Here is a 21,464-nt window from a genome sequence, read left to right as displayed (position 1 = left end):
TGATGAATAATAAAATCACTCACTCGCCTCAGGTTACTGCGTGAAATGGTGGATTAATTACACAATATCATAGTTTCCTACTCTGCTTTTGAGTATTAGAGATGTGCTCAGAGTTTTTTGGTAAAGTTCAGTCAAATATCTGCTCTCTTGTTGATTAAAGGTGACATATTGTACCCCTTTCCTGCAAGTTGACCCAGTTCCCTGAGGTCTTAAGGAAATTTTTTATTTGTGGTCTGGTTTCCATCAAATCCTGCGCTCTGATTGGCTGGCGAGCGGGTCCGTATCCTACAATACGGACCTCGGTTACGGACCTCTGGCGACTCGCTCGTTCACAACAACAACAAACATAGTAGCAACTTTTTGTCAACATTTATCTTTTTTTATAAGATTTATTTATAAGATTTTTATCAAAAATCTTGTAAATTTTTGCCAGCATTTCTCAGGAGAATAGCATTAATTTTACAGCGTGGATAGCGATAACGACAGTGTTCACAGCGAAAGCGAGTTTTACTACCCTGAGGAAGAAGAAATAAAAGAAAACATTTCAGGAGAAAGCTAAAAACCTCTAACTGTTGTTAGCGCCGAGCAAAAACATGGCTGAATCCTGAATGACTCCTATTTGAATAAATAGGGGACTACATAGATGGCAAAACGTAGTTTTTTCCCTGCCATGGAAGTGCACTTGTATACCGAGGAGGAAGCCATTTGCATTAGAGCCGTGAATGAGGATTCAAAATGGCGGCTCGGCTCGGTTTTCCCTTTCGGGCGCTCTCGTTTTCTGTTAGAATTTGGTAAAGAAAAAAATAAATATATTATTTACCAGCTTAAGGTTGGTCCGTATGGTGAAATACCGTGACCTCGGCATTGAATACTGACCTCGACCCAGAGGGCCTTGCTCAGTACTTTCAAGACCTCGGTCACGGTATTTCATGATACGGACGTCCCAGCTGGGAAATAACATGTATGTCTGTGACATACTTTGGTCAAAATAGCACAAAGATAAAGCACCACAGCTCCCTTCTCACCCCGTCTAAACAGCTCTGTTCAGAACGACTGATTTGGCTCTCTGTTCCTTTAAATGATAATGAGCCACTGTTCGCCCCACCCCCCTCCTCTGCCAGCCAATTCTCAAGCCATGAGTGGAGATACTCAGATGAGGGGGTCATTATCTATGATCATTATTCTAATGATCTCCCCTTGTGGCATCAAAGTGGAGACAAATCGGAATCTTATTGAAGCACATGTTTTCTGAAATAGGAGCACAAAAGAAACTGACTGGGTGTTTTTATTTCAGAGTGAGTGGGTCGGTAGACACTCCAGATCCCCAAATGTATGTGCAAACTCTGAAAAAGTGAGTTTTTCATCATCTGTGCCATTTAAATTACAAATGTCGAGGTAGGCGGGGCATCATTAAGTGGAATTTGAAGAGAATCTGGAACTGCAACGTTCTCTTTTTCCTCCATACTTTAAAATGCTTCATACCACAGCGCTACTGAATTCTCAAATCAGAACATGTTGATTAGTTTTCTATAACAACATGGCTTTTATGGTTCTATATGATAATATAGGTTTATATTAGTGAGCTTGTAATACATCATTTCTCTCGTAACAGCTCATTCACAGGGACTTGTTTGGCAGCTGCGTCACATGATCTTCACATGATCCTAATAATAAATGGAAATAATTTTTTTTAAAGTGTTGTTACTGGTAAAGGAAATTGTACTGGTGAAGGTTTCTGTTCGGAGACGTTTATTTCATATTTGTGGAAGGAGTCGCTAGGGTCAGTGCTTTATAACAATTAGTGAGTTTCTCTCTACATCTTCAGGACAGAGGAGTTTGCGCTTTCGAGTTCCTCGCTAACATAAACTGCGTTTTATTTTGTTTTTTGTTGTCCCTCGCTGGTCGAAAGGCGCGAAGGGGGATTATGTCGTGGCGATGTCCATCCATCCGTCCCAGGAAGGGTGCTCACCTTCTGAAATCAACTCCTCTCACAATTTTTGGAGGAATTTCACGAAACTTGACAAGAGGTATTGCTATATGTCGGTAATACGCGTATTGTAATTTCGTTAAATTGGGTCACATTTTACCAGAATTACAGCTCTTGATTAACAAAATTATTCTTCGACAATTTCATGAGAGTGTGTTTTCCTTCTGAAATCAACTCCTCTCACAATTTTTGGAGGAATTTCACCAAACTTGGCAGAAGGCATTGTTATGTGTCAGTAGTACTCATACTGTTATTTTGTTCAATTCAGTCGCATTTTACCAGAGTTACAGCCCTTGATTAACAACCTTGTACTTTCACAATTTCATGAAGGTGTGCTCGCCTTCTGACATCAACTCCTCTCACAATTTTTGGACGAATTTCTCGACGCTTGGCAAAAGGCCTCATTATATGACGGTAATACGCATATTGCGATTTAATTTTGTTTGTGAAAATTTTCCCAGAGTTTTGACCCTTGATTAAATAACTTGTACTTTGACAATTTCATGAGGGTGTACGTTCTTCTGAAATCAACTCCTCTCATAATTTGTGGAGAAATTTCACCAAACTTGGCAAAAGGCTTTGTTATACGACAGTTATACGCATATTGAAATTTCGTTTAATTTGGGCAAATTTTACCAGAGTTATGTGCTTGATTATTTACAAACTTGTACTTTGGCAATTTCATCAAGGTGTGCTTGCTTTCTGAAATCAGCTTCTCTCACAGTTTTTATTATCCCCCGCTGGCCGAAAGGCCCGAAGGGGGATTATGTCGTGGCGATGTCCGGCCATCCGTCCCAGGAAGGGTACTCACCTTCTGAAATCAACTCCCCTCACAAGTTTTGGTAGAATTTCATGAAACTTGACAGCATTCTTTCTTATATGTCGGTAATACGCATATTGCAATTTTGTTCAATTCAGTTGCATTTTACCAGAGTTATGGTTCTTTATTACCAAACTTGTACTTCGACAATTTCATGAGGGTGTATGAAGCACTTATAGCATAGATAAAGTTGCCAGCAGGGGATATTGTGCTCTCAGAGCACTCTTTGTTTAAAATAAAGAGAAGCTGGTGAAGGAATGAATGTGTATAGCTACTATAATGTAAGTGAGAGCAGGAACTAACTTGTTTCATGAACATAACATCTCATCTCATTATCTGTTGCCGCTTTATCCTGTTCTACAGGGTCGCAGGCAAGCTGGAGCCTATCCCAGCTGACTACGGGCGAAAGGCGGGGTACACCCTGGACAAGTCGCCAGGTCATCACGGGGCTGACACATAGACACAGACAACCATTCACACTCACATTCACACCTACGGTCAATTTAGAGTCACCAGTTAACCTAACCTGCATGTCTTTGGACTGTGGGGGAAACCGGAGCACCCGGAGGAAACCCACGCGGACACGGGGAGAACATGCAAACTCCGCACAGAAAGGCCCTCGCCGGCCACGGGGCTCGAACCCGGACCTTCTTGCTGTGAGGCGACAGCGCTAACCACTACACTGAACATAACATATTAAATATAATTATAAAAGGTAAAAATGCTGCTTGCCAACCCCTATGGATGAGAATAACTATAATAACATGACAACGGCATTTAGCAGACTGTCTTATCCAGAGCGACGTATAACATACCCAGAGCAGCCTGGGGTTAGGTGCGTTGCTCAAGGGCACTTCAACCATTTCTGCTGGTCCAGGGAATTGAACTGGCAACCTTTTGGTCCCAAGGCTGCTTCTGTAACCATTAGGCCATGGCTTTTCCATAATAACATGCTGTGTTTTTATGATTAATTCCTTGGATTCTTAGTTCTGATTGGTCATAAGGTGTTGATTCGAATTCTGTAGAGTGCCCGACTCTGAAAACAGAATAATGATCTTAAACTCCAAGATCCAGTCAATCCAAACAAAGACTGTTTACCTGTCCATTTATAGACCCCTTCACATGTTTGTAAACAAACCGACCGTTGCCAGGATGCGTGCGCAGCCTGGACCCAGAAACAATGGCGCTGCCCATAGACCGGCATTATGAGCTGTCAGATTATGCCAAACAGTTGTCGTTACAAGATCGAGAATGCTACATAAATAAGTTAACTCTAACAAGTGGACATCGCCTACCGGATCCGCATTTAATTAAAGAGTGGACGGACGATGTTAGTAAGTTCCCTGGTATACAATGGCCAGATATATACTCGTACCTTATTGACAAGACTTCAGTGTACACCCACGAAAAACTTCGTGCCTACAAGTCTTTAGTCGCATATGATTGTTATGTGCGGGCATGTACAGAACGTGTTTTACACTGAAATTGTTTTAATCAAATTATGCCAGTGATGTGATGGCAATGTGGCTTTAGCTACAACAGCAAATACCAACACTAAACAGCAATTTGCAGGAGGTAATGGCATGAAAGGAATGATAGTGTAAAGAGTGCAGCTAAGAGAAATCAGAGCTGCGTAAAAAGCGAGAGGCAGAGAGCAGAAATGAAACTGAACGGGGCGGGAGCTAGGTTAGAGCACTCAACGTAAGTTGGCATTTAGAGCGAGGGCACACAGTTTTACCTTTCCATCCTTGCTTTAAAATTGTGATTTTCGGCATACACAAATAATGATGGCACAAAATCTGGACTGCTTGAGTCGAGCGAGAGCTCTCCTACAAACAAAATTGCATGCAAAGCTAAGTTAACATGCTAACAATATTCATTACATTGTGTAACTATGACCCAGCTAATCAGACAAACGTTACCAAAGTATTTTGCTACATCAGTAAACGAAGACTAGAAAGAATAAAAAAGAAAGATTTAATAAATAGCCTGATCTTACCTGTGATGAAGTGGGCGCTGCATTTTTGATGGTGCTTTCATCCCAGTCTACATGTTTGATGGCTTGTAGCCATAGACGTCGGCGATTTTTTGGAATGGGTGCGATCCTGCTAGAATTCTGAACATTTTAACCCCATCACTGCTACGATTCTGACACCCGACAACACAACAACTAGGCATTTCTGAGTCTTTTTTGGGTCCAGGCTGCGCGCGCAATTTCCGCTTACGTATGAATGACGTTTACTGTGAAGGGGTCTATAAAGACACGTCTTGTTTTACAACTTTTCAGGAAATCTAGGCTACATCCACACAACAACGGCAACGAGATGTTATTTAAAAATATATCGCGTCCAAATGGGCAACGATCAGTAAAATATCAGGTCCATATGGCAACGCAACGCTTGCTGAAAACGATGCAATACACATGCCACACCTCTAGGGGCGCTGTAAGACGGTCCCTTCGGAGACACCAGAACAATAGAAGAAGTAAGGACGCATGCGCATAAACTATTATGTGCGAGACTTCATATTAGCCACAAAGTCAGGAAAATCTGTTCGTAAAATTACATTATAATGACCAAATACAATGAAAAGTATTTTTCCAGTCTCACCTGTGAAAGGTAATCCCATGTGATCTCGTTTGGACGGTAAACCTGTTGGTACAGTTAAACGCAGCTAATCTTTATTCTCCGCTTTGACCCATCCAATATGGCGGCGAGGATGACGTATGATTCTACGCGGAAGGCGGCGTCTTTAATGGTCCGGAATAAATTGAATGCTACACGTTGATGGATTAATTTGTTGTTTCTCACCTGTGAAAGGTAATCCCATGTGATCTCGTTTGGACGGTAAACCTGTTGGTACAGTTAAACGCAGCACATGAATCTTTATTCTCCGCTTTGACCTATCCAATATGGTGGCGAGGATGACGTATGATTCTACGCGGAAGGCGGCGTCTTTAATGGTCCGTAATAAATTGAATGCTACACGTTGATGGATTAATTTGTTCTTCTACGCCCTTTTTGAGGAATGTATTGTAGGACTTAAACCAACATCTGAAGAGGTGAGATCGCTCCTTTTTTCCCCTATTTTCGCTGGCGGGATTGACTCTGCCCTAAGGGCAAAGTCTCTCTCTCACTTTGCACCATTACACAATAAATATTCACAGTGAAAATATTTTGTAAGCGCGTTTCATGAACCAAGTTATAGGATTTGTTGACAACTCGCATCGAGTTCGTTACACTTCTACCCGGTGTGAAGCACTGACAGTCATGTGGTTGTGACGTCATCGTAAACAAATCCATTCTACTCATCCAGACGACTTCACAACGGCAACGTTGCCAGATCTTTCCACTCTGGAACCCGTTCTCAAAAAGATTGCGTTTTGGGCACCCAAAACGCCGGTGCCGTGTGGACGCCAGGCCTAAACGATAAGCAATTGTATTGGAGTCACCTGAATCCGTTGCCGTGTGGACAGGGCCCTAGTATCGGGATGTGATTTGGGGCCGTGGCTTGAAAAGAATATTGGAAAAGAACAGTGTTTTAGATTTTGAGCTTCAAAGCAGCGAGATTCAGCTGAAGTCTGCCAAAATGGCTGACTGTAGCTTTAAAGTCCACTTTGTTAATCCAGAGTTACCGCTCACTCAGGAGCGTCACCAGTCCCCTATTAATATTTCCAAACTGCAATCTGCATTAAATTCCAGACGCAGCCGTCCATCGCGGATTTTAACCAGGCTTTCTCAGCCTGTCCACTCTGTCGTAACAGAAAAAGGCACGAGAGGCCTGTTTCTCCCCAGCAAGCACTCAGCAGAGCTTTAATAATACAGTGAGTTTGGTGATGGGGCTGTGTTCAGTGGCTGAACTGCTGAAAAGGAGACAGAGACAGACAGAGCAAAAGTGAAGACGTGGAGTGGAAAGGGAGTGTGAGAGATGTGGAGAGCACACCAGAGTAGTTCAGCAGAATCAATACGGTTTTACATCCACTGGCACCCGCTAAATATTTGATCAGGCGTGCGCGCACACACACACTCGGGAGAGAGTAGATATGCTATGTTCATCTACCCTACAGGTATGCTGTCTCTTCGAATCCTGTCTGCCTCCCAACTCTCTGACCTTTTTCCCTTCTGTCTTGCTTTTTTTTTTTTCTTTATACCATTTGGCTGTCTGACATCTCTCTATCTTGCTATCTCTCTATCTGCGATGTCTCCTGACTGGTGTCTCCACTGGATTCAGACATATCCACACGTCTCACTGATGCGCCATGCTTTTTGTAACAGTGTATTATTCTTATTGGATAATCACCAAAAAATAATGCATAACATAAAGTAATAAAGTATGCCAAGCTTGTTAGGTGCATCAGTACCAACACAAACGAATAAATAAATTACCATGAAGGTGACGACTTAGCCATGAGTATTATTATCCTTTTCTAAAAAAAAAAAAAAAAAGTGTTTGATGTAGCGCATCACGTTTGCGCCCTCGACAAAAATTCAGCAAGCCTTTGGCCGACATGTAGCTAAGTGCCTGTGGTGTTTTCTCTTTACTATATATTCTAATCTGACCGGCATCTTTATTTTTTCTCTGCATGTTTAACTGCGTGTGCAAGCAAGGCAGTTATCTTTGCTCGTTTTCGCATATGTGCATGTTCCTAATTGTGAAACGATCATATTTAATCAGACTAGTAAAAGCCGATGTGTGTCTTGTAGCAGGTAGTTGGATTCATGAGTAGCATGCACTATAGTTCCAGCGTCGAGGTACGTCACATCACCTTGACATTCGTTATGTTTAATTATTCCAGATAAAAATTTGTTTTTTTTTTGCGGCCCGGTTTCCATCAAATCCTGCGCTCTGATTGGCTGGCGAGCGGGTCCGTATCCTACGATATGGACCCCGGTTACGGACCTCTTGTGACTCGCTTGTTCACAACAACAACAAACATAGTAGCAACTTTTGTCAACATTTATCTTTTTTTATAAGATTTATTTATAAGATTATCAAAAATCTTATAAATTTTTGCCAGTATTTCTCAGGAGAATAGCATTAATTTTACAGCATGGATAGTGATAACGACAGTGTTCACAGCGAAAGCGAGTTTTACTACCCTGAGGAAGAAGAAATAAAAGAAAACATTTCAGGAGAAAGCTAAAAACCTCTAACTGTTGCTAACGCCGAGCAAAAACATAGCTGAATCCTGAATGACTCAATTTTGTATAAATGGGGACTACATAGGCGGCAAAATGTAGTTTTTTCCCTGCCATGGAAGTGCACTTGTATACCGAGGAGGAAGCCATTTGCATTAGAGCCTTGAATGAGGATTCAAAATGGCGGCTCGGCTCGGTTTTCCCTTTCGGGCGCTCTCGTTTTCTGTTAGAATTTGGTAAAGAAAAAAATAAATATATTATTTACCAGTTTAAGGTCGGTCCGTATGGTGAAATACCGTGACCTCGGCCCAGAGGGCCTCGCTCAGTATTTTCAAGGCCTCGGTCACGGTATTTCATGATACGGATCTCCCAGCTGGTAAATAACATGTATGTATGTTTTGAGGAAATCGCATAAAGAAGTCTTTAAGGAACACTAATGACCACTCATAGCCCAGACATGTTCTTGCCCTATACATAGACATTTCAATGACGTATTATGTGATGATAAATCGCAATAAAAATTTATGACGATCTGAATCAATGAAATCAAAAATTAATCACGATTATTATCAGGCTCCATGATTTCGTTGTTTTTCTAAGCTGTAATTGTGCTGTTTAGACAGCAGAGGGTGCAATAATGCACATTATTATACATACAGGACACTTTTTCAATGGAATAAAACTGTGTTCTATTCCCGTCTAGCGGGTTTCATACATTTGGTTTGATAGCATGCAATATTGTTATCATGTCGCTTGTCCTACGTGTATTACATCACTCTACCCAATGGCAAATAAAGCGTTGAATATGGTTCACAATATTGCATGGTTGTCAAGACAACATGATGTCACACATCGGAGATGGAAAACTTCTGCGCTAGCAAGCGACTGTGACAATTTGTAAATAAACATGGCTGCCAGGTTTGCTTCTTTAAATACGGAATATTTTGAAAGAATTTTGAAAGAGAAAGACACGTTGAACACCCAAAAGGAATGTGTATGTATTATAATAATAATAATAATAATAATAATATTGGCTGGCGTGAATGTGAGTGTGAATGGTTGTCTGTGTCTATGTGTCAGCCCTGTGATGACCTGGCGACTTGTCCAGGGTGTACCCTGCCTTTCGCCCGTAGTCAGCTGGGATAGGCTCCAGCTTGCCTGCGACCCTGTAGAACAGGATAAAGCGGCTAGAGATAATGAGATGAGATGAGATATTGGCTGGCTTTTTTTTCTGTGGTATATCAGATCTATTCCATTCAGCTAGCATGATATTGAACGACTCGAAGACGAGTTCAATATCATGCTAGCTGAATGGAATATATCTGATAAACCACAAAAAAAAGCCAGCCAATATTATTTAAATAGCAGGAATACATGTAACTTCACCCTGTGCGGAAGTAACACAGCTCTAATGCTGCAAAAAACAGTTTTAAAATGGGAAAGAGTTGTTGTGTGATTGACTGGACAAATAGATTTCACGAGAAATCAGAGCTCTCTTTTTACAGACTGCTGAAAGCTAACAAAAGGAAAAGTGAAGCAAGTGGAGGGAGAACAAATGTTTATAAAAGTTTATTAAGAAAAGGCCTATTTGTTTTTAACCTTTTAATTTTTAATAAAAAGAATATTTTGGTTAATAGGCTATTATATTTTACTTCAATCTTTACAAATGTGGGTACATAATTATTGTTATTAAGAAAATTACATTAAAAAAAAAAAAAAATATATATATATATATATATATATATATATATATATATATATATATATATATATATATTATTTACCAGCTGGGAGATCCGTGTTGTGAAGTACCGTGACCGAGGTCTTGAAAGTACTGAGCGAGGCCCTCTGGGCCGAGGTCACGGTATTTCACGATACGAACCGACCTTAAGCTGGTAAATAATATATTTATTTTTTTCTTTACCAAATTCTAACAGTAAACGAGAGCGCCCGAAAGGGAAAACCGAGCCGAGGCGAGCCGCCATTTTGAATCCTCATTCATGGCTGGAATGCAAATTGCTTCCTCCTCGGTATACAAGTGTACTTCCATGGCAGGAAAAAACTACATTTTGCCGCGTATATAGTCCCCTATTTATACAAAATTGAGTCATTCAGGATTCAGCCATGTTTTTGCTTGGCGTTAGCAACATTTACAGGTTTTAGCTTTCTGCTGAAATGTTTTCTTTTATTTCTTCTTCCTCAGGGTAGTAAAACTCGCTTTCGCTGTGAACACTGTCGTTATCGCTGTCCATGCTGTAAAATTAATGCTATTCTCCTGAGAAATGTGAAAATAAATGTTGACAAAAATTGCTACGATGTTTGTTGTTGTGAACAAGCGAGTCGCCAGAGGTCCATAACCGGGGTCTGTATCGTAGGATACAGACCCGCTCGCCAGCCAATCAGAGCGCAGGATTTGATGGAAACCAGACCGTGAAAAAAATTTATATTTATTAATTTAACAAAAGGAATATGATGAGATGATAAAGAACAGGAAAATGATTTTTTTTCCAAAATATCATGGGGAAAATCAAATTGTGAACCCATCTCAACTCATCCATCTCAAATCGACTCGAAATGAAAAGCAAATTGGGTGAATCATTACATGCCTACCCATACATGTTCTTGGGCTAGTGATTAGTTTACTCCTGCACACCGTTCAAGTGCACTAAAGTCATGATAACACTGTTACTAGGTAAACGGCTTGAGCTAAAATGACAGAGGCTAATGTGCTAGTGAATAGCTGTTAGGTCTTTTACTGGAGAGTGGTGAATGTACACAAAGCAACTGTCAGGAACGTTAACATTTCCCTCAGATGTGATGGTAAATTACACTATGACTAAAATTAGACAGTTTGTGGTGCTGGAATGGAACCTTTTTTTTGTATAAACAATGTGTTCGGAAGGCTGAGGCTTGACTTTCTGTTTGTGTCATTCACTTTTTGGCAGATCACCAAGCAGCACCAGCTACATGAGGCCACAGCCTACCTGCTGGAGAAGAAAGGAGATGTGCAGGGAGCCTTCCAAGTGCTGCTCCAGGTCTTGCACTCACTCTCATCTCACAGCTGACACAACGTAACAACAGAAGGCTACGGCTAAAAGTGGCCTTATTGGCTCCAACAGCTCAGACTGTCGGGTGTAGCAGTTTGTTTTCACCTTTAGATGAAGAGGATTTATAGCTCAGCCTGTAGACTGGTGGATGTCTCTGAGCTGAACAAATAAATGTGTCTTTAAGTTTATATATTGACCCAAAGGCATGTTTTTTAAAATAGCGGAGTTAAAAGTAGCTTAAAAACTACATAAAAGTACTTGTATAATTGTTCTTTAAAGACGCTAATAAGTTTTTCTCATATATCTTGTCAAATGGGGCGGCACGGTGGTGTAGTGGTTAGCGCTGTCGCCTCACAGCAAGAAGGTCCGGGTTCGAGCCCCGTGGCCGGCGAGGGCCTTTCTGTGCGGAGTTTGCATGTTCTCCCCGTGTCCGCGTGGGTTTCCTCCGGGTGCTCCGGTTTCCCCCACAGTCCAAAGACATGCAGGTTAGGTTAACTGGTGGCTCTAAATTGAGCGTAGGTGTGAATGTGAGTGTGAATGGTTGTCTGTGTCTATGTGTCAGCCCTGTGATGACCTGGCGACTTGTCCAGGGTGTACCCCGCCTTTCGCCCGTAGTCAGCTGGGATAGGCTCCAGCTTGCCTGCGACCCTGTAGAACAGGATAAAGCGGCTACAGATAATGAGATGAGATCTTGTCAAATTTTGCACATTTTTTGCGTATGGCAAAAAGTCACTTCATTAATCTTGTCACGTTAGCACATTAGCTAGCTAGAGCAGAGGTGGCGGTAGGAAGTTTTGGATGGAGGGGCGACGTGTCGCGCACCAAAGGCGTGCCAAATCTAGAGGGGTCCGGGGGCATGCTCCCCTGGGAAATTTTGGAATTTTTAACCCTCTAAACGCTATTTCCTGCATTTTGAGAGGCAAATTTTGGTGGAGTAAAGCTAAGTTTAATGTCTCTATTAGAGTACATTTTGTCCATGTATTTTTTTTCTATATGAAACCAAACCAATGATACTATAACGCAATTATGTCTACTTGGTATCGTTGAGAGGATAACACCCTCTTACCATGGGTTTGGTACTTTCTACTGTGTTTACATGTGAGTAAATACACATGTATATACCTGCTCGTGGTATAAAGCGAGAGCATGAATAACTGTCTTTCCTTTAGTCTTCAGTGATCCAGTCATTCAACAGTCGTTCCTTTCTTGGTTTGCAAAATTTGACTTGGGATGTTAAAAAAATTTATACCGAAAACTTTCCTCGTTATCATCAAGCAACTTGGGTGCCTTTGTCGAGCCCAAAAAGTTTGCGATGGACATTTTTCTGAAACTCCTCTTCATACTGATTTTCAGTGAGTGGTCAGCAAGCGAATTCATGTAGATCTAGAGCAGCATCAAGTTTTTGGGCGCCCCAAACTGCTTGTACGCCTCGTGAGCACTATCTAGCCATCCAGACAGGACACGAGTTATCAGTCAGATACAAATGTAGCGAGACTGTCATAGCCTTGCTGTCACAGGGTCCCCGCTTTGGCGCGAGTACCCAAGGAGACCAGTTGCCACAGCAACGAGTTAATTAGTCCACAGAATATTCATAAATCAACTTGTCTGCTAAAAGTGATGGGTTTTGCAGTTCTGCGTAAGCCAAGTAAGGAAAATCCCAGAAAGCGGAGCCAATCGGTGACGTCAGGGCCAGGCCAATTTGCATCGGTTTTCGTGCGAATGGATGCTACCAACCTACAGTACAAAGGGATGCCGTCGGGGCGCTGATATGAAGGGATGCAGCGGGATTTAATAAGGGAAAACAAAGGCGCGCAGCGGGCTGTTTATTCACACTCTACTTTTCTTCCTTGTAAATTGTCAAAGGGCTCCCATCGTAACTTGGGGGGGCGCAGGCCCCCGCCGCCACTGTAGAGTTAACACTGAATATTATGAACGTTTATTAATAAGTAATTAAAAACCTTTAAGAAATCCGGACATCTTAGCACATATTTGTTAACTAGCTAGAGTTAGCATTGAATATTATGAATGTTTATTAACGAGTAATTAAAAACTTCTAAGAAATCCGTTCGTCTTAGCACATATTTGTTAGCTGGCTAGTGTTAGCAGTGAAAACGATGAAAGTTTTTGTACATGGCCTAAAAATCACCTCAAAAATCTTGTCATGTTAGCTAGTTAGGGTTAGCAGTAAAGATGATGAATATTTATGAATATGGTTTTAAAATCCTCTCAGAAATCTAGTCAACTTTGCACATTTGTTAGCTGGCTAGTTCTAGTTGCAAAATCTATCAATGCTTTTAGTATGTTATATATTTTTAAAAAAATCACCTGACAAATCTTTTCACGTTAGCTAGTTAGGTTTAGCAGTAAAGATGATGAATATTTATGAATATGATTTAAAAATCCTCTCAGAAATCTAGTCAACTTTGCACATTTGTTAGCTGGCTAGTTCTAGTTGTAAAATCTATCAATGTTTTTAGTATGTTATTAAAAAAATCACCTGAGAAATCTTTTCACGTTAGCTCATGTTAGCTAGTTAGGGTTAGCAGTAAAGATGATGAATATTTATGAATATGGTTTAAAAATCCTCTCAGAAATCTAGTCAACTTTGCACATTTGTTAGCTGGCTAGTTCTAGTTGCAAAATCTATCAATGTTTTTAGCATGTTATAAAAAAAATCACAATCTTGTCAGGTTAGCTCATATTAGCTAACTAGTTTTATCAGTGAATACCATGAACATAATCATATTTTAGTATGAAATAAAAATCCTGACAGCTTAGCAGATTAGATAGCTGGCTAATGTTAGCTGTGAAGACTATGAACTATGTTTATGTCCTAAAAAATCACCTCAGATTTTGAATTTGTCAACACTAGAGTTAGCGGTCAGGCTAGACTGGGTTAGCATTAACAATTATGGATATTTATTATGACCTGAAATGTCTAGAAATCCTGTCAGGTTAGTTTGTTAGATAGCTGACTAGTGTTAGCAATGAAAAATATAATAATTATTGAATATGGCTTTAAAATCCTCTCAGGAATCTTGCCATGTTAGATCCTGTTAGCTTGCTAGAGAGAGTAATAGTGAAAAATATATCGAATATTTATGAATTTGACTTTGATGTTATGAGAATTTCTGTCAGGTGGGATAGTTAATTGAATTAAATGTTAGTTCGCATTAGCAGAGAGGAATATCAGTATTTATGAAAAAAATTTTATATATATATATATATATATATATATATATATATATATATATATATATATATATATATATATATTTTTTTTAAATCCTGTCAGGTTAGCAAATGTTGGCTAGCTGATGAATGAATAAAATGATAATAATATGAATGCCAGTGACGACGTCTTCCTAGTTAAAAAATTCTATATTATGAATTCAAAGTTATTTCCTTTAAGGACTTGATGAACTGATTCCTGATTCTCGATGTTGTACAGTGGTGCTTGAAAGTTTGTGAACCCTTTAGAATTTTTTATATTTCTGCATAAATATGACCTAAAACATCATCAGATTTTCACACAAGTCCTAAAAGTAGATAAAGAGAACCCAGTTAAACAAATGAGAAAAAATATTATACTTGGTCATTTATTTATTGAGGAAAATGATCCAATATTACATATCTGTGAGTGGCAAAAGTATGTGAACCTCTAGGATTAGCAGTTAATTTGAAGGTGAAATTAGAGTCAGGTGTTTTCAATCAATGGGATGACAATTAGGTGTGAGTGGGCACCCTGTTTTATTTAAAGAACAGGGATCTATCAAAGTCTGATCTTCACAGCACGTTTGTGGAAGTGTATCATGGCACGAACAAAGGAGATTTCTGAGGACCTCAGAAAAAGCGTTGTTGATGCTCATCAGGCTGGAAAAGGTTACAAAACCATCTCTAAAGAGTTTGGACTCCACCAGTCAACAGTCAGACAGATTGTGTACAAATGAAGGAAATTCAAGATCATTGTTACCCTCCCCAAGATTGGTCGACCAACAACGATCACTCCAAGAGCAAGGAGTGTAATAGTCGGCGAGGTCACAAAGGACCCCAGGGTAACTTCTAAGCAACTGAAGGCCTCTCTCACATTGGCTAATGTTAATGTTCATGGGTCCACCATCAGGAGAACACTGAACAACAGTGGTGTGCGTGGCAGGGTTGCAAAGAGAAAGCCACTGCTCTCCAAAAAGAACATTGCTGCTCGTCTGCAGTTTGCTAAAGATCACGTGGACAAGCCAAAAGGCTATTGGAAAAATGTTTTGTGGACAGATGAGACCAAAATAGAACTTTTTGGTTTAAATGAGAAGCGTTATGTTTGGAGAAAGGAAAACACTGCATTCCAGCATAAGAAACTTATCCCATCTGTGAAACATGGTGGTGGTAGTATCATGGTTTGGGCCTGTTTTGCTGCATCTGGGCCAGGACGGCTTGCCATCATTGATGGAACAATGAATTCTGAATTATACCAGCGAATTCTAAAGGAAACTGTCAGGACATCTGTCCATGAACTGAATCTCAAGAGAAGGCGGGTCATGCAGCAAGACAACGACCCTAAGCACACAAGTCGTTCTACCAAAGAATGGTTAAAGAAGAATAAAGTTAATGTTTTGGAATGGCCAAGTCAAAGTCCTGACCTTAATCCAATCGAAATGTTGTGGAAGGACCTGAAGTGAGCAGTTCATGTGAGGAAACCCACCAACATCCCAGAGTTGAAGCTGTTCTGTACAGCTCAATAAATAAATGACCAAGTATAATATTTTTGTCTCATTTGTTTAACTGGGTTCTCTTTATCTACTTTTAGGACTTGTGTGAAAATCTGATGATGTTTTAGGTCATTTATGCAGAAATATAGAAAATTCGAAAGGGTTCACAAACTTTCAAGCACCACTGTATATAAGGTCAAAACTAGATCAGGACAAGATGTGTACGGTCTGGTGTTTGCACCTGGAGCTACAATGCTAACAAAGCCTGCAGTACAGCCTCCACTTTAGCACTGAGCAAATCGCCTAAATGATTCCTTTAATGATGACAGTTTCAAAAAGGGCCAGGGAAGATTTCTGAAACTGATCCAGGCTGGTCAGTGAAGTAAATAGATGTGTGTGTGTGTGTGTGTGTGTGTGTGTGTGTGTGTGTGTGTGTGTGTGTGTGTGTTAGACACTGAAGGAGAAACTGAACACACTGGTCCAGGAGAGTTCAGAGGCAGCCATGCTGAGGCTTGCAGGAGAGAAGGAGGAGGTGGTCGATGAAGAATGTACCCCATTGGCCCGGGTGGAGGAAGCCCTGAGTGACATCATCGCGTTGTGTCACAGGAGCTCACAGGGACTTAACCAGCAGCAGAGAGAGGTCTGTACATATGTGTGTGCTGTTGATTTATTTATATGTATATTAAATGAATGCATACTTGCCAACCCCCAGATACCCCTTTTCCACCAAAGCAGTTCCAGGGCTGGTTCGGGGCCAGTGCTGGTGCTGGTTCACAACTCGTTCAACTTGCGAGCCAGCTGAGAACCAGTTTGCTTTTCCATAGCTCGGGGTGCTAAGGGAAGCCACGTCAGTTACGTCGCTGTATACGTCAGTTACGTCGCTGTATACGTCAGTTACGTTGCTATGTTTGCATAAACCTTGGCGCGAATATCAAAGCAAAAACAATGCGGAAGAAGCAGCAGCAGCAACAACAATAATAATAATGGCTGACTTCGCGTTTGTACAGCTGCTGCTTCTCGTCGCTTAAAAATGGCGATCTTTCGCGGTCTTGTTATTGTTGTTGGTCTTAACAACTCCGCCCCCCCGCTGACGTAAGCGGTTCTTTCCTCTGGCCCAGCAGAGAGTTGGTGCTAGCCTGGAACCAGTTTTTCTGGCCCCAGAGCCAGTTCTTTGTCAGTGGAAACAGAAAACCCGGTTCCAAACTAAGCACTGGCCCCGAACTAGCCTGGGAAATCCCATGCTGCATTGCACAATCGTTCCAATCTGAAAAGACAGCATGGAAACTATGGTCTAAAGGCTCGCCTGAGTTAGGGAGCCAATCAGAGAGTGGGGAGGGGTGGAAAGACGGTGACACATACTACTCGACAAACGGAAGCTTGTAGTTTATTTGGGACTGTTTACGGATCACATTTAACATGGCGGCGAGCGATATGAACCAAACTTTCGATCAAGCTTTGTCTTGCACAAACGGCAGTAATCGTTCGGTGCCATTGTTTTCCTATTTTTGTTTTGCCTTCTCTTTCTCTTTCCTTCTCTTCTTCGCCTCTTCGTCACTCTAACTACGTCACCGGGTACAACTGCCATGATTGGCCATGGGCTACGTATACGCCAAATGATAGACATTCGCAACGTCCAATAAACGGCCGTTGACAATCGTAAACCACACCTCCCCTACGAGAAATTCAATAGGCGGATTCCAGACCATATTTCACTTGTGATATGGTCTGGTGTTAACCAGACTAGCCCCGAACCAGCCCTGGAACTGCTTTGGTGGAAAAGGGGCAAGAGAATAAAAAGCGGTAGATCAGATTGCGTGATGCAGTCGTGACCACCTCCTGCATTCTGAGTGACATATTTGGAATAAATTGATCAGGAATTCAGACCACCATACTTCACAAAATGCTTCTCATGCTGCCTTGATGCTTTGATGCTGGATGATCCGATGACCAAGTCGCCTTAAACATGTTGTCATAGCGAATCCCCCCCCCCCCCCCCCCCCCCCCCCGTTTGTGCTCACCAGAGTGTGTTTGGTTTTTACAAATACTGGAGCAATTTGTTGTAATTTGTGACCTCAGTTGCTGATTGGCGAGAACCGTAAGGAGAACCAGGGGAATGGTGCGATAGAGCGATACAATTTAGATTCAGCATCGCTATCACACCGTTCCTTTGGCTCTCGGCTTTACTTAATATGACTATCTGAGGGTATATACTGTACTTGCATCCTCTGTGCTGAAAACAGCTGAAGCGAGGTCAGAAGAGCAAATCCAACAGTGTTCGCGGATTATTTTGTAATGCGGTAGTTTTAGAACTAAAATCGGTGGGCGGGATTCACCTGTCAAAATCGGTAGACTACCGCGTGATTCGGTAGAGTTGGCAAGTATGTGAATGCATTAATAACCCAGTTTGATCTATCTCTCTGTCTCCATCTCTCTCTGTGTCTCTCTCTCTCTCTCTCTTGGGTCTCTTTCACTTGCTATCTCTCCCCTTCTCTTTCTCTCTCTCACTTGCTTTCTCTCTCCCCCCCTCCCCTTAACTGTCTGTCTGTCTCTCTCTCTCTCTCTCTCTCTCTTTGGGTCTCTCCCCCCTCTCCTTCTCTCTCTCTCTCTCTCGCTCTCTTTTTCTCCCCCCCCCCCTCACTTTCTTCCCCCCGGGTCTCTCTTGCTCTCCCCCCGGTCTCTCTGTCTCATGCTCTTTTTCTCTCTCTTTCCCCTGGGTCTCCTTCTCTTTCTCTGTGTCTCTGTCTTTCTCTCTCCCCCCTCCCTCTGTGTCTCTCTCTCTCTCTCTCTCTCTGCCCCACTTCTTCTCTCCTTCTCTCTCTGTGTCTCTCAGGCTCTCTGGTTTCCTCTCCTAGAAGCAATGATGTCTCCACAGAAATACCTCAAAGGCCCTAATACCAAGGACACTTCTGATGGTGAGACACACACACACGGGGTAGCTCCAGAGTTCCTCTGACAGCATATGGTTAAAAACAGCCTAATTATAATCGAAGCTCTTTTTCCGTGATGAAAGACTCTGATAACGTACCGTTCCATCTGACTTTAAGCCAGCCTGAAGACTGAACGTTAATCTGCCTCTTGAAATGAATCGGTCGTTATGTGCGAGTGTGTAGGTTACTTCAGGCTTCAGACAACCCTGGGGCTGGAGGAGGAGGGAGGAGCGAGGGTTTCTTTGTACTCTGTTTGTCCAAAATGAAAAATAACAGACTGTCATCTTGAATGTCATTTTAATCAATGAAGCAATGACGATGCTACCAACAGAACTTTTTTCTTTTCTTTTTTTTTTTCACTCTATGAGCTGCAAAATGAAAAACCGCCTACACCAAGTTAGAAAGCTGATGAATTAAATTTAGAAATAAATTCAGGGACTGGTAGGATGTGTTTAGGAAATTTCATTATGTTTTATTTTCATAACGCATCCAGTGGTCAGACTCTGGCAGAATATAAAGATATAAAATATGACGGCGCATGCTGTTAGAGAAGAAGCAGCTTAGTATGAAACAAAGTTCCTGTTAAAACCCAGAAGGGGATTATTTTCCTATAACAGCATGGTCCTGATGTGTTTTATTCCCCTTATACGGCAGCAATATCAAAGTTACACGTATTTGTTAAATAATGACACCGCATACTTTTTTATACTTTTGATCCAATTTATAGTTATGTCTAATGTTATGGAACCGTCATGTTACAAGTTAATTCTCATCATCACTTACGTTCTAGCAGCTGTAAAGATTCGTTCCCTCACCAGCCTAGAAAACGTCCTGTCCTGAAAGTTTCTACTTTACCTCTGACTGTTACAAATCTCTAATAATGGAAAAAAGGAAATAAATGTCTTCTCACTGGAAACGTCAGCATAATTATCAATTAGGTTTTTTTGTTTGGTTGTTTTTTTTTTTTAAATCAGCTTATGTGCCGTGTCAGCAATACAAGACTGTGTGCAGGTTGTGTTGTTGTATAGAAATTATAATGTATGAGAACTTGCAGCTGGCACTATCGTCTCAATTAATCAACACCTTCTGACCAATCAGAATCAGGAATTAAACTGCGGTGTGGTTTAAAATATTGTTACTGCACGGAAATATTTATAAACTACAATTCACGTGTATTTTTTAACAGGCCCGCCGACAGGGGGGGACAAACGGGTATGTTGTCCCGGGCCCAGGAAGGGGGGGCAGAACTGGGCTCTCATGAAGTTGCGATTAAATTATTTTATTTCATTTCAAAATGTGTTGATTTGGGGGAGAAATGTGCTATATTTGCATTCAATAAATGATTTCTAGATCTTTTGCCTTTATTGTCTTTGAAAAAGGCATCAAGAACCCCCTACCACCCCTAATGCAAAAATGGTTTGGTCTGACTCTTTGATTAAGGGGAAAAAAAATGACATCGTTCGATCATAGCGCTTCGACAATCAGCGTGCGTGCCATTTGCCAACATGCACAAGTCAGGAGCACAGAAAAGAAAAGAGAGGAAGAAACCAAGAGACTCAGGGGCTCACTGCATAAATATTTTAAAAAAGATTCGGATGATGCAGCAGGTACTAGCAAAGGCAGTGGGGCAGCTGAGCCAGGTAAGACACAGCCAACTTTTTCCAGCCCCGTAAAGTAAACCCAACCAAGGCACGCGCGGCACGCAATTCATGTTACAAACGAGGGGAGAGCAAGTCACACTGAACACCATATCAAACGCACAGGGCATTGAATCATTTCATAACCACAACGGCTTAATAACATTGTGTTTCATATATCTGATTGAAGCTAAGAATATTCACATTAGCCCGCAATCATATCCCGCCGTTTCTCGAGCGGTGTGTTCTTCTCTGCTTTTCATACTGGGCAGTACGCACGCACAGTATACTATGTTCGCTCCCAGCCCTGCCCGAAATCCCCCGTCCATCGCTGCTCCTTCAAGAGCACCCCAATCGCGTGATTATAGTAGACTATCCACGAGTTTAGGAAGGCATTGCGGGGGCTGTCGCATGCAGGCTTGGGGCATAACGGAATGCATTTAATGGCGTTCGGTTAAAGGATATAAAATAACAGTAACCGCTTATTCCGTTACAGTACAGGGGGGAAAGATTCAGTGAAATTGGGGATTACATCACAGGATCACAATGTGTGTGAGGTTGCTGGTTTGGGCTTTTTTTTGTTAAAATGTTAAAACTGTAAAAATGTTGAAATGCTAAAATGAAATGGTTGTTGACCCGTTGAATGGTTTTTGAATACCTGTCATTTAAGGGTTGGAGTGAGTAGAGACTGGGATAAGAGAGGTGTGTGTGGGTTTGCCCGGGGGGGGCCCATTCAGAGCATTTTGTCCCGGGCCCAGCCAAAGCTGTCAGCGGCCCTGTTTTTTAATGTGGATGTGATGCCAAACAAAAAAAAAAAAAACGCACAATGTGCTCCGGAAAATAATTATTGAAACAGTTATTGGTTATAGTGAATTAAAGCTAGACGGCTTTTTGATTTCATAAAATTGGTGACATTTAGTTTCCCTCTGAAATGTGGTCACTGTGATTTGTTTATTTCTGTAATATCTAAAAAACCAGGCCATTCTGTGGCCGGGAAATAATTTAATTTGAGCGGATTCCCGAGCAAATAACGTGCATGAAAACCCTCACTTCACGCAGTCAAGCAGACAGAGGAAGTCCGTGTGCGCATGCACATGTTTTCCTCCTTCTTCTTTTGGGTTTTACAGCAGCTGGCATCCACAGTGTCGCATTACTGCCATCTACAGGTTTACCTTTGAGTGTGCACTGACAGTTCCATCATTCTG

General features: G+C 41.5%; 1 protein-coding gene across 1 annotated transcript in view; it reads left to right on the top strand.

Moving 5' to 3' along the window:
* The window catches only part of vps8 (VPS8 subunit of CORVET complex), a 414,958-nt gene that overhangs the window by 238,257 nt on the left and 155,237 nt on the right, over positions 1–21,464 (top strand). The window contains exons 36-38 of the mRNA XM_060898945.1: positions 10,891–10,980; positions 16,147–16,335; positions 18,526–18,607. Of these exons, the coding sequence (XP_060754928.1) occupies positions 10,891–10,980; positions 16,147–16,335; positions 18,526–18,607 (361 nt within the window). The remainder of the gene's footprint in view (positions 1–10,890; positions 10,981–16,146; positions 16,336–18,525; positions 18,608–21,464) is intronic.

Source organism: Neoarius graeffei, chromosome 18 (assembly GCF_027579695.1).
Source record: "Neoarius graeffei isolate fNeoGra1 chromosome 18, fNeoGra1.pri, whole genome shotgun sequence".
In the NCBI taxonomy this organism is placed as follows: domain Eukaryota; kingdom Metazoa; phylum Chordata; class Actinopteri; order Siluriformes; family Ariidae; genus Neoarius; species Neoarius graeffei.
The sequence above is the reverse complement of the archived record's forward strand: the minus strand, read 5'-3'. Positions and strand labels throughout refer to the sequence as shown.